General features: G+C 30.4%; 1 protein-coding gene across 1 annotated transcript; it reads left to right on the forward strand.

Annotated features, from left to right (window-relative positions):
• The first annotated feature begins 6,761 nt into the window (after nucleotides 1-6,761).
• LOC145095663 (uncharacterized) lies at nucleotides 6,762-8,947 on the forward strand. The gene is made up of 8 exons (XM_079033504.1): nucleotides 6,762-6,795; nucleotides 7,467-7,551; nucleotides 7,634-7,769; nucleotides 7,847-8,055; nucleotides 8,131-8,251; nucleotides 8,325-8,504; nucleotides 8,590-8,658; nucleotides 8,738-8,947. The coding sequence occupies exons 1-8, from the start codon at nucleotides 6,762-6,764 to the stop codon at nucleotides 8,945-8,947; spliced, it is 1,044 nt and encodes a 347-aa protein (XP_078889630.1).
• The last annotated feature ends 6,065 nt before the right edge of the window (nucleotides 8,948-15,012 follow it).

The following is a 15,012-nucleotide window of genomic DNA, read 5'->3' on the forward strand; positions in this document are numbered from 1 at the left end:
ATAGTATTAGAGAGCAGTGATTTCTTTGGGTGACGATAATGACAAGAAGAAGATACCTTGGGTTTCTTGGAAGTGCGCCATCTCACTGAAAATTGGGTACATGATCCCCAATCAACCGCTGATGCCAGCAACCTCGCATACAGACTCAAGCGTGAAATATAAATCAGCAAAGGCTAAACTAGCTTACACATTCCCTTGGCTCTAAAAAGTCCTTCATCTAATCAAAACAACAGTGGGGCTGATCCGCCCATCCCAATTTCACATACCATGACTAAGGTTCACAATTACACACCTGACTTCCTAGAAAGTCGTAACTAACCAACTGCTCCTACGAGCGTAACCATGGGTAACACCAAAACTCCTGTGACACTCAAGCTCCCAAAACAACATAGATGCATAATCACTTACCAAAACACCCAAGAGGCTTATAACCACTCGCATTACCGGCCTCCTGACACTATAACTAGTATATTACTACCCTTATGTCAATCTACACAACTATGGGTGATCAGCGGCCCTAGGACTATCAGTAGTCATGAGGACTATCATCAGTCCTTTTGATAATCATAACAACCATCAGCTACTAAGACTTAGCTAGTCTAATACGCACCCCCACCATGACATAGGTAATACAAATAGAGAAATCACACGAAACCTCTTCATAAGAAGAAAACAGGTCCACTAAGAAGAATCCTAATAAGAAATGCTAATATACAACCATGACTTTTCCAACAAGTTAACATCCTATCACTGCCCGAATCAACCTACCGATCACTGAGCCCTCATTGACAACACTATAATGCTTAATACCCGTTTGCGACATACTTCTAACAGACCAATACACGGGTCTCCACTACACAACTGCCTACCCCATACACATGGGTGAAATCCATAATGGCTCACGCCACGCCGTGACGCCATCCAACCACTTGGATGAGAAGCTCACGGTTCCTCACCATTCTTTCCATCTCCCAACCATACAAATGAAACCTCCGGACCAGCATACAATGGGCCTAAAGACACACTGCCATCATCCCACTGACCATTAAGAACCTAGTCGACAACCCACTCAACACTTTATCCAAGCACAAAAGTTATACCATTCAGTAACACACAACTCTACCATAATCCACTGCCACTGACACATCATTAAACGAACTATGACCACACACAACCAAAAACAAGATAGGCATTTGAAATCTCATTGCAACTTGGCACAATATTTCACACTCTCCGGGAGAAAACACAATGTTCCTCAAGCCAGTTGTGTCCCTTCTAAATCGTGGCCTTACCCAAAAGGTGACATACCAACAAACGAACGAAACGATGAACCTCAACCTATATTAGACACATTATTTTAATGATCATAACAAGATCCCAAACCTTAATGAAGCTAAACAAATCCCCATCAATGTACAAGAGACAAGTAGAACTTTTAATTTCAAAAAGGACTCCAAAATTAACTAGGATATTGCCAAAAACATGATTGAATCAATCCCAATACCAACCCAGTCGACACGACCTACCAAAATTGAACTTGCGTAACCACAATTATACCTGAAAACTTAACGATGTTGCTCCGATATCCGAACTCCCAATAGCCAAGGATGATTGCCAACTTAAACCTACTAGCAACAACCATTCCACAACCAAACAGTAGAGAGTACACATATATAAAGACCAAGATCTACACCTTAAAAAATTGGACGAAGGGTCATTGCATCAATTAAACCCTTAGTTGATACAACTTGAAGCCTTCAAATAATCTCAGTAAAATTTGAGGTCGATCAACAATTTCCTAACTCATCCGAAGATAACTAATCCATATCATGGGCTAACCATGTCCTAGATATCCTATATGCAACTCGAGTGGCTCAAGGTTTACCCATCAAGGTCCTTGATGCTTCTGAAAGGAACTTCTGACCACAACCAGTACTTTACCCATCAGCTTCCTAAAGCAAGGACGATACATGCGTCCTTGAAGACATACGCCTAACGATCACTTGCTCTGCACCCACGATCTGTCTAAACCTTAAATTCTCTACAACCATGGAGGATTCCAATGAATCCTTTAAGAAACGTAATGAGAAAATTCTTAACCACGAGAACTTTGATGGTAGTCCACTTCTTTTCCCCATGGAACAATAATCCCGAACCAAAATCTAGCGCACCTGAAAATTTTGAAAAATCACCATCGGCTAGGTTTGTCTTCTATTGTCTTAATCTTTGTGTCTTCACTCAAACCTTCATAATTCTTAAATCACTAGATTTGGGTTCTGATTTCTAAATAAAGTTTAAAAAGATCAACAAATTAAGTTCACTGATTTGTTTTGTAATTAAGTTTTATTTTTAGTTCATGATTCTGGTTATGATTTGTTTTGTAAGTTAAGTTTTGTTTGTTAGTTCATGATTTTGGTTAGGATTTATGAGTTCATGATATTGAATAGGATTTTTGGTTCTCGATCTCGCTTTCTCAAATTCTTGAATTTTGGGTTTCTGATTCACATATTTTGCATAAATTTTGAAGATCCAAGTATGTTATTATGTAATATGTTTTAACTTTCTGTTAATTTGTTTATAATCCAAAGATCGGCTTTCTAACTTCATATCTTTCTGTTTCTGATTCCAGTTTTTCAAAGTTTGGCTTGGTTTCTCATTAGTAGAATTTGACTTGGTTGCTAGAGTCAAGAGGGGTAAATTACAAATCAGTGAAATCAGATCCATTTTCTATCATTTCTATAACTTAGGCAACAATTAACATGACTGTGGAATTAAGAAACTTTTAGGTTTATTTTTACTAAATTAAACAAGGCCTCGAAAATCTCAGGGCTGACCTAGTCCGTACGTGTCTCATGAATTGTCTCAAAATTCCTAAGTTACCATGCATGATTACTGTCAACCACAGATACCTGCGTATCAGCATACCGATAGGCTTAGAAAAGCTAACGCAAACTTCTTAGATTCTCAACTTAGATTTCCTCATACGCAAGTGCGCATGCTAGCACAATCTATTACTCTTCGAGAATCACTAGCAATACTCACCCCACCCTGCTATCAGTTGCGAAAGAAACTTCTACCAATGTCAACTAACTATCTTACGAATACAATTACATGCAACAAGGATTAAATAGTCCTTCGACTGCAAGATCCTACACTACAACGGTTGGACTCAAACAAGAGTTACGTAATAGAGCCAAATCAAACATTCTAAAACTTTTTAATCTTAATGGGATGCAACTTAACGTATTCACGTAATAGTTAACTAACATCAATATAGATTTCACATAGCACAAAGCAAGCAGCATTCGAGCAGAAAGGCTAATAGGAAATAAGGCATCATAAAGATCAGGCAATCCTAACACACGATTCCTGAAGATCCTCAACATCCACACTATCATGCATCTCTAAAAACTCATATATCACACAGAAAGGCATCTCTCCTAAGCAGATACTCTAGCATGAAACCCTAAGTAGATCCTTAGTCTAACTTATAGCATGCACATCATATTATAACACATATAATAGCAATTCAAATACAATATATAAATCAAGTATCTATATTTTGGGAGATCCCTTTTCGAGCTCCGGCTGACTGTATGCGTCGCATCTTCTCTTTTCTTCTCTTGAAATGAATCTTTTCCAAAAACGTTTATGAAAACTCCCAGATCTATAATTTGAGTTTGGGATCCCAGGAGTGTTCATCCAAATCCCTAAAATCAGGGCTCTGATACCAACTTGTAACATCCCAAATTCCAGAATAAAATTTTCATTTTTAAAATAAAATAAACACCCATTTTTAAGAAAATTACAATCGGATCAAACCATTTGTTCATAAACCATTATTCAAAAATTAGGTTTATAAAGAGATAATGCGGAATCTCGAGTCACAAAGTTGTTGATGGGTTTGTATAGTCCCACCTTCGCAATCTGATAAGAGCCTACAAAATATTTAATCTAAAACTATAAGCACAAAGCTTAGCGAGTTCCCTAAAATACCAAATACCACAAAATATAACATTACATAGCTATAATGGCTCCATAACAATCCCGAGTCCATATCAACCCCGATTCTGTATTGATTCGAAGTCCAAATCGATTCCATCGAGTCTGCATCAACCCTGGGTCCATATCACCCCCGAGTATGTATTGACTCCAAATCCATACGACTCCATTGAGTCTATATCAACCAACATGCACATAACATACAAGCATACCAACGAGAGTCACAAAGACAACATGCATAAAATCACACTTATTGTCTTATAGTATAGTGAGAAGACTCACTTGAATGAAGCGTTGAAATCCCATACTCATAGCCCCGCAGAATCAGCTACACGAACCTCTTAAACCAATCACAAGCTAAAACTCAGACTATAGCTCAACACCTCTCCAAATTTGACCTAAATTCAAACTGGTCAAAAATTCAACAATCAACGGTTAAAGTCCACTTAAGCAGGTCGCCACGTCATGGCCTCCCCTTTGACACGACGTGGGAGAAAACGACAAAATAATCGGAGTCGTGGCCTCCCATTTTCCACTTCGTGCGAACTGGGTCTCAACAACTTAATGGATTAAGTTGTTTTCCTTTAACCTCAAGAGCTCCAAAGCTTAGATCTAGTCCTTCCCACGGTCTTGATGGATAAAGTTTCCAACTTTACCCATTAAGACATCCCAGTGAGTCTAAGGTGTTGTTTGTTTTGGAAGTGGTTAAATGTATTTTGTCTTTTTCCAAGTTTGCGGAAAAAGACGTGCAATTGCGAAACGTCTACCCGCCAGAAGGGAAAATTGCTCAAAAAGTACTTTTGTAGAAAAACAAACGAGGCCTAAATCTCTAAACCAAGATCCTTAATGACAACTTAAGGCATGGACTCAACTATTAAGCTCTTAATAACCAAAGCCACAAATCCATAACTTCTAGAAGGATTTCTTACTTCTATTCCAACATAAAAATCACAGCTTTACGGACATGCATGTCCAATGCAAGTCTAGATCTCAATCTAGGTCAAAATGGGGCAAAAAGATCAAAATATCTTGCATGGAGCTCAAAACACAATCAAAATTCAGATCCAAAAGATATAATGACCAAGGGGCCTATATGAGCTATACATTTGCAAACTTTATCTCATCAAACCAACCCAAATTTAATTATCCCCTATCCTAATAAAAGAGTACATTATGTCCACGTGTCAATCTCCCAGCTTCCCTATACAGTTTTTTCCCGCCTAATTTCCTCATACGCATTTACCGAACTGCCCTCCAGTTGATTTTCTTATTCAGTGAAGGTCAATAATGAATTCCGAAAAATCTGCAATTATGCAGAAAGAATGAAATCCGAAAAATCTACAGAATTTTCAAAATATATGTAAAGATGATTATGCAGAAATGTTAATTTGAAATTTAAAAGTCGTTCATATCCAATCCAGCCAATAAATTCCAAAAAATCCTCACCCAATAAAATCATATACCGAAATATATAGCAGAATTCATTGTTTACGCTACTATTTTCTTCGCCATTCTCCTTCAGAGAACTCTTTACAAACGGTGTTCAATCCTTCCTCTCTGTCCGACTTATAATTTCCTTCGTTTTCTCATTCTTTGTTGCATATTCATCCTCGAGGAGAACAACCACTGCAGAAGGTTAGCAAACTAAATTAATGCATTTGTAAACATTCCCATAGCAGCATATATTCTTCATAGTTTTGATGTTTATGTAATAAATTCTTCCACTTTAAAAACTTTACAGGTTTACTGTTGACATTATTTACATTTGACTATTATCTATAAATTACAAAACTATTTTCAGTAAAAATGAATTTTGCCCTCCAGAACATTTTCATATAAACCCATTCTGATTGTGTAGACAGGGACAGTCTGAATGTTTTCAGAGTAAACATAGTATAAGTTACAAAGCACAAATACAATTTTGTATTTTAATATATTTTATGTAAATTACAAAAAAATTTCCTGTGGTTTTATATTTTCTGTGTTTTGTGCAATATTTAAAAACTTTTTTAATTTTGGTCTCATCATCAACGATTTGCAAAATATTTTCAGTTTTAAAGCAAAACTATTATCTATAAATTACAAAACTATTTTCAGTAAAAATGAATTCTGCCCTCCAGAACATTTTCATATAAGGTCAAAGTCAATAATTAAAACTGAAAAAATCTGCAACAATTAAAACTATACTTCATTAATGGATTATAAAAAAAAACATTTTACTACTAATTCATCATATCTAATTTGTCCTTACTATTTGTCATCTTATCTAATTGTAACTTGCAGGGGTAATTTCGGTATAATATGTTGTGTTTCGATTGAAATATAAAAGAGTAATCACACAATCAACAAATTCTCAAACACTTTTTTTCTGTTAACTTATTTCCTATTTTTCTACTAAATAGTAACCAGTTGTCTTTGTATATAGTTGTCTTTGTATATATTAAATAACTGCATATATTAATTTCCAAATATGCTATTTGCTAACATTTGTATATGGTTATATATTATATAATTGCATATATTAATTTACAAATATGGTATTTGCTAACATTTCTATATGGTTTCAATCGTTTTGCAGAAAATGAATATAGGGAAGAAAGTTTACCTAAAAAACATTGATCAAATTGATGATAATTCACACATCAAGATACGCGTGCTGAAAATGTGGAACTTTACAAGAAATAATACAGTTTGTTCAATTGAAATGATTTGGTCATTTATTAAAGGAAAATGACACTTATATAATTATAAAACCCAATATGGCGGCTGTTCAAAATGGTTTTAGTTATACAGGTCATAAGCAAACAATAACTTTGGATTGGAAAAGTATCCTTAAAAAATGTGATGACTTTTCCGGACCAGTGAATGGATTTATGTTTATTGATTTTAATTCAATCATAGAACAAACATGCCCACGGGACGCATTCTTTGGTTAGTTATTAAATTTTATTCCAATTTATTTTTTGACTTGTGTTCTTTATTATACATTTTTTATTTTAATGTTTTAATATTAAATAATACTATAAGTTGTGTTATTCTTGTGTAGATGTTATTGGACAGATTGTCTCAGTTCGACCGCTTGAAACATCAAATCCTGTAGCATCCAAACATTATATCAAACTCACACTTAGCAACATAGAGTGAGTTTATATTATTTTTAATCGTTTTTTTTATCTTTAATTAAATCACAGCTTAATATTATTAACTATTTTCATTGTTTATTTAGGTCTGTACATCTTAAGGTTACTATCTTTGGAACTCAAGCATACCAGCAGTCACAATACCTAAAATAGAACCCGACGGTTAATTGTGTTGTTATAGTGATGCAGTTTGTTAAGCTTAACATTTGGGATGCTTTGTATTCACATATTATATATATATATATATATATATATATATATATATATATATATATATATTTGCTTTTCTATAATAGTTATTGATTTGCTATTTTAATATTACAGGAGTCGGTCAAGCTAAAAGTCATTTTGAAGTAACCAAAATGTTCATAAATTCTGACATTGTTGAAATTAATGAGTACAAGAAAAGGTTATTTTTTTTATTTATGTTATTTGTTTAATTTAGACTAACACAAATCCTATGATTTATGAAATCATTTTAAATATTACAGATTGAAATCTGATGACAATCTTGGTAAATCTGAAAAAAGCATTACTTCACTCCAAAGCTACTCTACTTCATATATAGATGACTTTAAGGGCACTTTCCTATTAAAAACAATTTGTGAAATCACAGAACCGCTGAAGGTAGAATGCATTGTTTGATATCCTTTTACTTTTTTTACATTATGTATTTTCCTAACTTTAGATGCTATTAAATACAGGAAATGAAATTTTTGTTAGTTGCTTCAATCGTTAATATAAGACAGAATCTACACTGGTATTACGAAGCATGCTACAAATATGGAAAAAAAATAACTTCAGTTCCAAGACACAATCATTCGTATACCGACCCTCATAAAATTACAGAAACTGTTGTTGTTCAGTGTAAAGATCCAAGTTGCAATAATTCGGATTTTCGTACAGTTATCAAGTAAACACTTTTATATTTATATTAATTCTTTCAAACATTATAGATAATTTATATTTATCTAATTGTTTTTTTAAGGTATATAATTCCAATCAACGTACAAGATGGTACTGGCACCATCGGATTGACTCTTTTTGATAGAGAAGCAAAGAGGCTGTTAGATATCAGTACATATGAGTTGAAAAGGATACATGAAGCGGTATATTGTGTTGTCATATATTAATATCATAAGACATTTAATTTGTTAATATTTATTAAAAATCTTCTTACAGGCTGGAGACAGTGATGCACTATTTCCAATGCAACTTAACGTGTTGAAAAACCGCAAGTTTGCTTTTCTTGTAGATATTACAAAATACAATGTCAACAACTATAATAATATCTACACCATTCTCAAGCTTACAGAAGATGTATCCATTGTTTCAGAATTGGAAAGTAAATTAGAACTTATGGTACAAAACATTTTAGGGTTCAGCAATTATATTTTTTGACTATGTAAACACATAACGATTAACATATTTCCATTTACTCTTGTAGAGTATTGAATCTGTCTCCTTAAATCAAGTGCCTTTGGAATCAGATGATGTTGTACAGCCTGTTCAAAAGGTTTTTCAATTTCTTTCCTTAAGTTTTATTTATATTTAATTGTTCCAATTAAATACTTATTTTTTTAAAATAAATTTAGAATGTCATCTCACAAACAAATGAAAGCTTTACACCATCAACAGTTGATAAATCAACCGCAACAAGACCTAGCAAAATATCAACTGATTTGAAGCGCAACCTCCAAGACATTTATTACGTTGATTCTAGAGATGATTTAAGTTCAACTAAGGCTAAAAGAAAATCAATCGGAGAGGAAACTCCACTCTTAATTCCAAAAGTCGAGAAGTGAGTTGGTTTTGGTTATAACACACATTTAGTATATAAACAATGTTGCTTATGGTTTTAAACATATTTTGATTGGTTGGTATGCTTCTTATTTTTAGATATTTAGGATGTCAATTATTATTTGTTTTGGATATATTTGGGTATTTTATTGTTTTAAAGTGGACAAGTTAGTTAATTTTTGTTTTAACACACGTTTAATATTTTGATGTTGCTTTGGTTTTAAAGATATTTTGAATGTTTGGTATGTTTTTTATTTTTAGAAATTAAGGATGTCAATTATTATTTGTTTTGGATATATTTGGATATTTTATTGTTTTAAAGTGGACAAGTTAGTTGGTTTTGATTTTAACACACGTTTTATATATTTTGATTATGCTTTGGCTTAAAAGATATTTTGATTTAAAAAAATATTTTCTATTTATTTTTTAGTACATGAATGACGGTTTCTAGAAAATAGAATATAATATATGAATATTTATTTATTTATTTTCCAATGGATTTTCCAAATCTTCAAACACAAAGACCATTTTACAATGTAATATGCTATAAATGATAGTTTTTCTTAAAGTATAATGTTAAAAAAAATTAATCATTTTTTAATTTTCCACTCCATGTTTGAAATCCTCTAAAAGATGTAATTTCTTTCAATAATTTGTTAACTTTAGAAGCGTGTAATAATCCAAATGAACAAAATATACATCAACAAATATCATTACTGTTAAAATGAAAGTGTGATACTATAATATACAAAACATAAATAATAACCTAAAGTATAATGTTCTAATGAAAAAAAAAACTGATTACACAATGCTATAAATGGGTAGAGATTTATCAAGGTACACCGTCTAAAAAAAAGTACATGGGTATACTTAGGTAACATTTTCACGGTAAAATGTCTACATAAAGATCATTTAATTTATAATGGTATAGTGGGGAGATATTTCAAAGTTAAATTGCCTTGATAAGAAAAAAAAATGAAAGTACAATTTTATAATTGAGAAACTTTTTAAAATACAATGCCATAAGAGAAAAAAATAATTGGGAGCATTCTAATCACCGTAATAAAGTATTTTTTTTTAATAGTAATTTGGTGAAATGGATAAAGCTAAAAGTTCCTGTACCATTCTTAATAACTCAATACCTAATTTCACAAGCATGAAATGTGTATTTTGAGACATACAGAAACGTGTATACAAGGTAACATGTTTCTTTGCTTTTCTTTTATGGGTATCTGCTTCATTTCCTTCTCATTATCAACTTCATTTAGTTTCTTATAACTTCCTTTACTTATATTAAATATACAAATAGTAATCGGCAACAACTCATGAAATAAATTAACAATTTGTATATCAATTCAAGAACAATACTCACTGGGACATGAATTCAAATAGTTGCCATGCGATGTGAATAAAACGCAAAATTTTATCTGTTTTGGGAAGTTTATAGAGTAATGATATATATATAATAACCAATTTTATAAGCTTAATGCACCAATCACATTGTTGTAACATAAAAGTAACATGAAAGCTTACATATTGTTATAACATTCAATGTTGTATAAAATAAACTTTTTCCAAAGTTATGATTAATTATTATGATTTTTAGTCTTTATTTTTATTTTGTAGCCTAAATTTCGGTAATCCCCTATTAAATTCAAATCATATGTTAATATGTAATTAATTTGTGATCTATTCATAAAATCAGGAACATATACTTATCCAATAAAAATTCAACAACAATAAATTCATAAAATCTGGTACTATATTATAAAGATATTATTATTATGTGAATAAGGTTATATCTCTAAATATACCTCATAACGTGAAAGCAATCATTTTGAAAATCCTCATTCATCTTCTTTGTCTTTGAATTGGATATGCAATTCTTATTTCCTCAAAGTTACAACAATCTGCTTCATAGAAGTTCTATTCCTCATTTCAGTTCAGACGTTAGTTGCTTTTCATTTTAAAGCCCTCTTACTTCCTGCAACATTTCAATATTCATATACCAGGTTAGTCTTTTGAGTTATAATAACATTGGTTTCTGTATGGATTTATTTATGAACATTGAAAGTCAATTGATTTATTGTATTCCATTTCCATACTCATTTGCAACTAAGTGTTGCAACGGAATTTAATTCCAATTCCAACCAAACTAAATAAAAACATCAATCAGAAGCCATCTAATCTAACAAAATATTATTTACCTGGTACACTTTCATCAAGTTGTTAAAGCTCTAATCATTTGAAACAAGGTTTTTGAATCTCTTTCATCGCATAACAATATCTGCAAATACTGTAAATAAGGTGTTATCTATTGTGAAACAGATTTCACAAACTCAAGTTTATTCAAAATATGTACATACTCGGAAAAAAATGTGTTACCTCTTTTAAATAGACATTTATTCCAATGATTTTTTGTTCATGGTTTCCATGGAGAACTAGGATTTTACCCCCTCATATCATCCCAACGATTAATTGTTTGAAATTGGGGAAAGAACAATTCGAAATAAAATAAGCCCTAGGTTTGAAATGACGATGAAGACCAGTGATGCACATCAGGGAAGGAATTGAGGTAGGCAGTAGAATAAGGAGATTCGGGGTTAGGATCGTCTATTCTCATGGAAACGGAGACTATGTCGTATGAGGAGAGCTCAATGTAGATGAAATCCTCAAGTTTCCATTTCATGAGTTGTTGAAGACAACCGATGGTGGCTGAATCGATGAAATAAGTTGAGGATTAACCGGCGAGTGAGTGATAGGAACACACACACAGAAAGAGAAATATAGAGAGAGTGAGTGTAGACGAAGATGTCTGTAGAAAGAGAGTAGATGCGAGATTATTGCGATTTCTTGACCTTATTTCTTTCTGCATATACAACACATTTCACATCTGACAGTAAGTGTGGGTATTGACTATTATTTGGATCCCTTCGATCCATATTTAGCTTTGCATATACCAAAATTCATGTTAACTTTAATATATTTAATTAAATACACTTTTACACATTATTAACAAATATAAATTATAAACAAATTTAAAGTTCGATTTTATATTATTTAAAATCTTAAAAAGATTTAAACTGAGTTATTCTGTAATAAAATAATACATCAATAAATTTATATTTGTAGATTTACAAAACCATTGTATTAAACAAATACATATAAAATTATATAACCCATCTTATAATGTTAATTTGATATTTCTTAAATATCTTAATTTTTAAAATAATATTATTTATCTTTTAAAGTTGCAGACATACAATGCATTTCCGTTCTAAAGAGACTACAAAAATTAATACTTCAACAACTACAGCGGTTAATACTTCAATTAACAAAGGTAACTTTTCAAATAAATATACTTTATTATTATTATTTCTTATTTTTTTTAACTAAAAGCAAGTTTATTTAAATATTTAACATATATATTCACATAAAAAATAGATAATTTGTCAAGTACTTTGTCCCCTGCAAATCAATATTCTTCTAAATTGGTAACCGATGCTTACAAAGGTACGCTTATTTATTCCAAATTATTGTATAAACATATTATTTACCTAATTTCACATTTCATATCGTATCTTATGTGTTCTTATGCAGAAAACAAGAATAACGTGTACCACATGCAAGCCCGAGAGAAAAGAAGACAAAGAAAAATATATTTGGAAAATAAAAGATCGAAGAAAATGAAAACAACATTGAACGTTCCAAGTACATCAATACTGCATCTCTTAAATAATACTAGGCGAATGCCCGCGCGTTGCGCAGAAGCATCTATATAGTTGAAATCTTTACAAATATATATATTTTTAAATATAACAATAATGTTGTCAATTTGATATAATAATTCGTATACTAAGTTGATATAATATATTGATTATTTTGAATTATATGATAATATATACTTCATAATCTCAATCTTTTGAATGACCTCTACCCACATGTTACTCATGATTAAAATTAAATATAATATATGGTTTAATGTTATTTATAGTTGTTGTTATTGTTAATTAATTTTTTAAAATTTATTTGCTTAATGTTTTAATTTCTATGATTGTAATTATTTAAAACATTAAACATTTTTTTTGGATTTCAAAGGTAATAATATAATCATTTATATAGAGTTATTTTTAACTATTGTAATTGTAAGTTATTTTAAGCTACTTATTTGAAAACTTTTAACTATTATAAAAATATCTTGAGGAAATATTTTAGTTAAATTGATATTACAATTTAGTTTTTGCATTTAGCAGTACAATTTATCATTTTTAACTATTCACAAAATATTCTTTGGGTTTTTTAAGTGGAACTGAAATTTATATTGAAGTTGACCCTGTAATGTTATATTCAAATTAACAATTTAAGTATTTTGTCCAAACTGTTCAAAAGTTGTAGCTTTAAACTGATAATGCTTTACTTACAACAACATATTAAATCTAATAAATTAAGTATAATATGTTAAAAGTTAAAGACTTAACTTTATAAGTAGAAGTAAAAATATTATTTTAATATTGAAATTTAGTTTAGTTATGATTATAGTTTAGGTTGGATACTTATTTAACCTTATTAACCAACTTATAATCATTATTAGAAAGGCACTATAATTTATCACTTTTAACTATTTACAAAATATTCTTTGGGTATTTTAAGTTGATCTAGAATTTATATTTAAGTTGATCCTGTAAGGTTATATTTAAATTAACAATTTAAGTATTTTGTACAAATTGTTTAGAAGTTCAATCTTTAAAATAATAATGGTTTACATACAACAACATATTAGACCTAATAAGTTAAGTATACCATGTTAAAAAGTTAAAAACATAACTTTATAAGTAGAAGAGAATATATTCTTTTAATATTGAAATTTAGTTTATATATGATTACACTTTAGGTTTGATATTTATTTAACCTTATTAACCAACTTATAATCATTATTAGAAAGAAATTGAAAAGTCATGAGAGTTTCAAATGAATGTGGTGAAAGAAAAAAATGAATGGGAGTTTCAAATGAATGTGGTGAAAGGAAAAATGCTTCCTTTATAAGTATATAATGATAATTAACTACATCCTATTATTATTTTATATTTTATGTTTTACTGTTACTTTGTTTTATATATATCTTTAAAAGTTTTATAAGTTGTTGTTATTTGCAGATCAATCGAACAACATTGTTGGGCAAACTCAAAATGTCAATTCATTTACATCACCTGGAATGCATACTACAACCATACAATACTCTCCTTCCTTGACAAATGTTAGAACTCCGTTATCTAACATTACAAATGTTAAAAATCCATTATCTAACATTACAAATGGTAATTATTTATTGTTTTTAAAATATACTATTATCCATTTTGTATATAATACATATATATATATATATATATATATATATATATATATATATATATATATATATATATATATATATATATATATATATATACTTATTATATTTATTATAAATTCTTTTGGTCAGATAACATCAGTATCAATAAATATGCCAATCCCAAAATACCAAACAGAAGACAGTGCTATGTACTTTCAAATGAAATGACATCAAAAAATGCATCTACAGTAACCACTTCTTCATCATCAATCAAGTTAAATCCAGGATATCATAGATTAAAAACGAAGACAAGACATTTATCCCCTATCTCATTGATTGATTTGACTGAAGATGTAGAAAATATGCATCACGTGAACAATGAAAATCTTATAGTTGGTATCTCAAATGGTAATCAAAAAAATAATATCCATTTTACATTTCAAATACTATGTTGTATATACTTATAAAATTCATTTATATTTTACACAATATTTGGATCATGGTGATCAAAATGTTGTATGTCAAACATGTCATGCAAAGTTATGGAGAAATGAATCCATTAGAGGTAAAGAAAAGGGGAACACAGATTATTCATTATGTTGTGCTTACGGCAAAGTTCAACTTCCAGATTTAAAGAAAGCACCCCCGACTTATGAAAAAATGTTCCGAAATATGGATTCAAAAAGCAAACACTTCATGAAAAACATTCGACATTACAATTCAATGTTTTCTTTTACGTCG

This window comes from Lactuca serriola, chromosome 3 (assembly GCF_051521515.1).
Source record: "Lactuca serriola cultivar US96UC23 chromosome 3, Lser_US96UC23_V15, whole genome shotgun sequence".
Classification (NCBI taxonomy): Eukaryota; Viridiplantae; Streptophyta; class Magnoliopsida; order Asterales; family Asteraceae; genus Lactuca; species Lactuca serriola.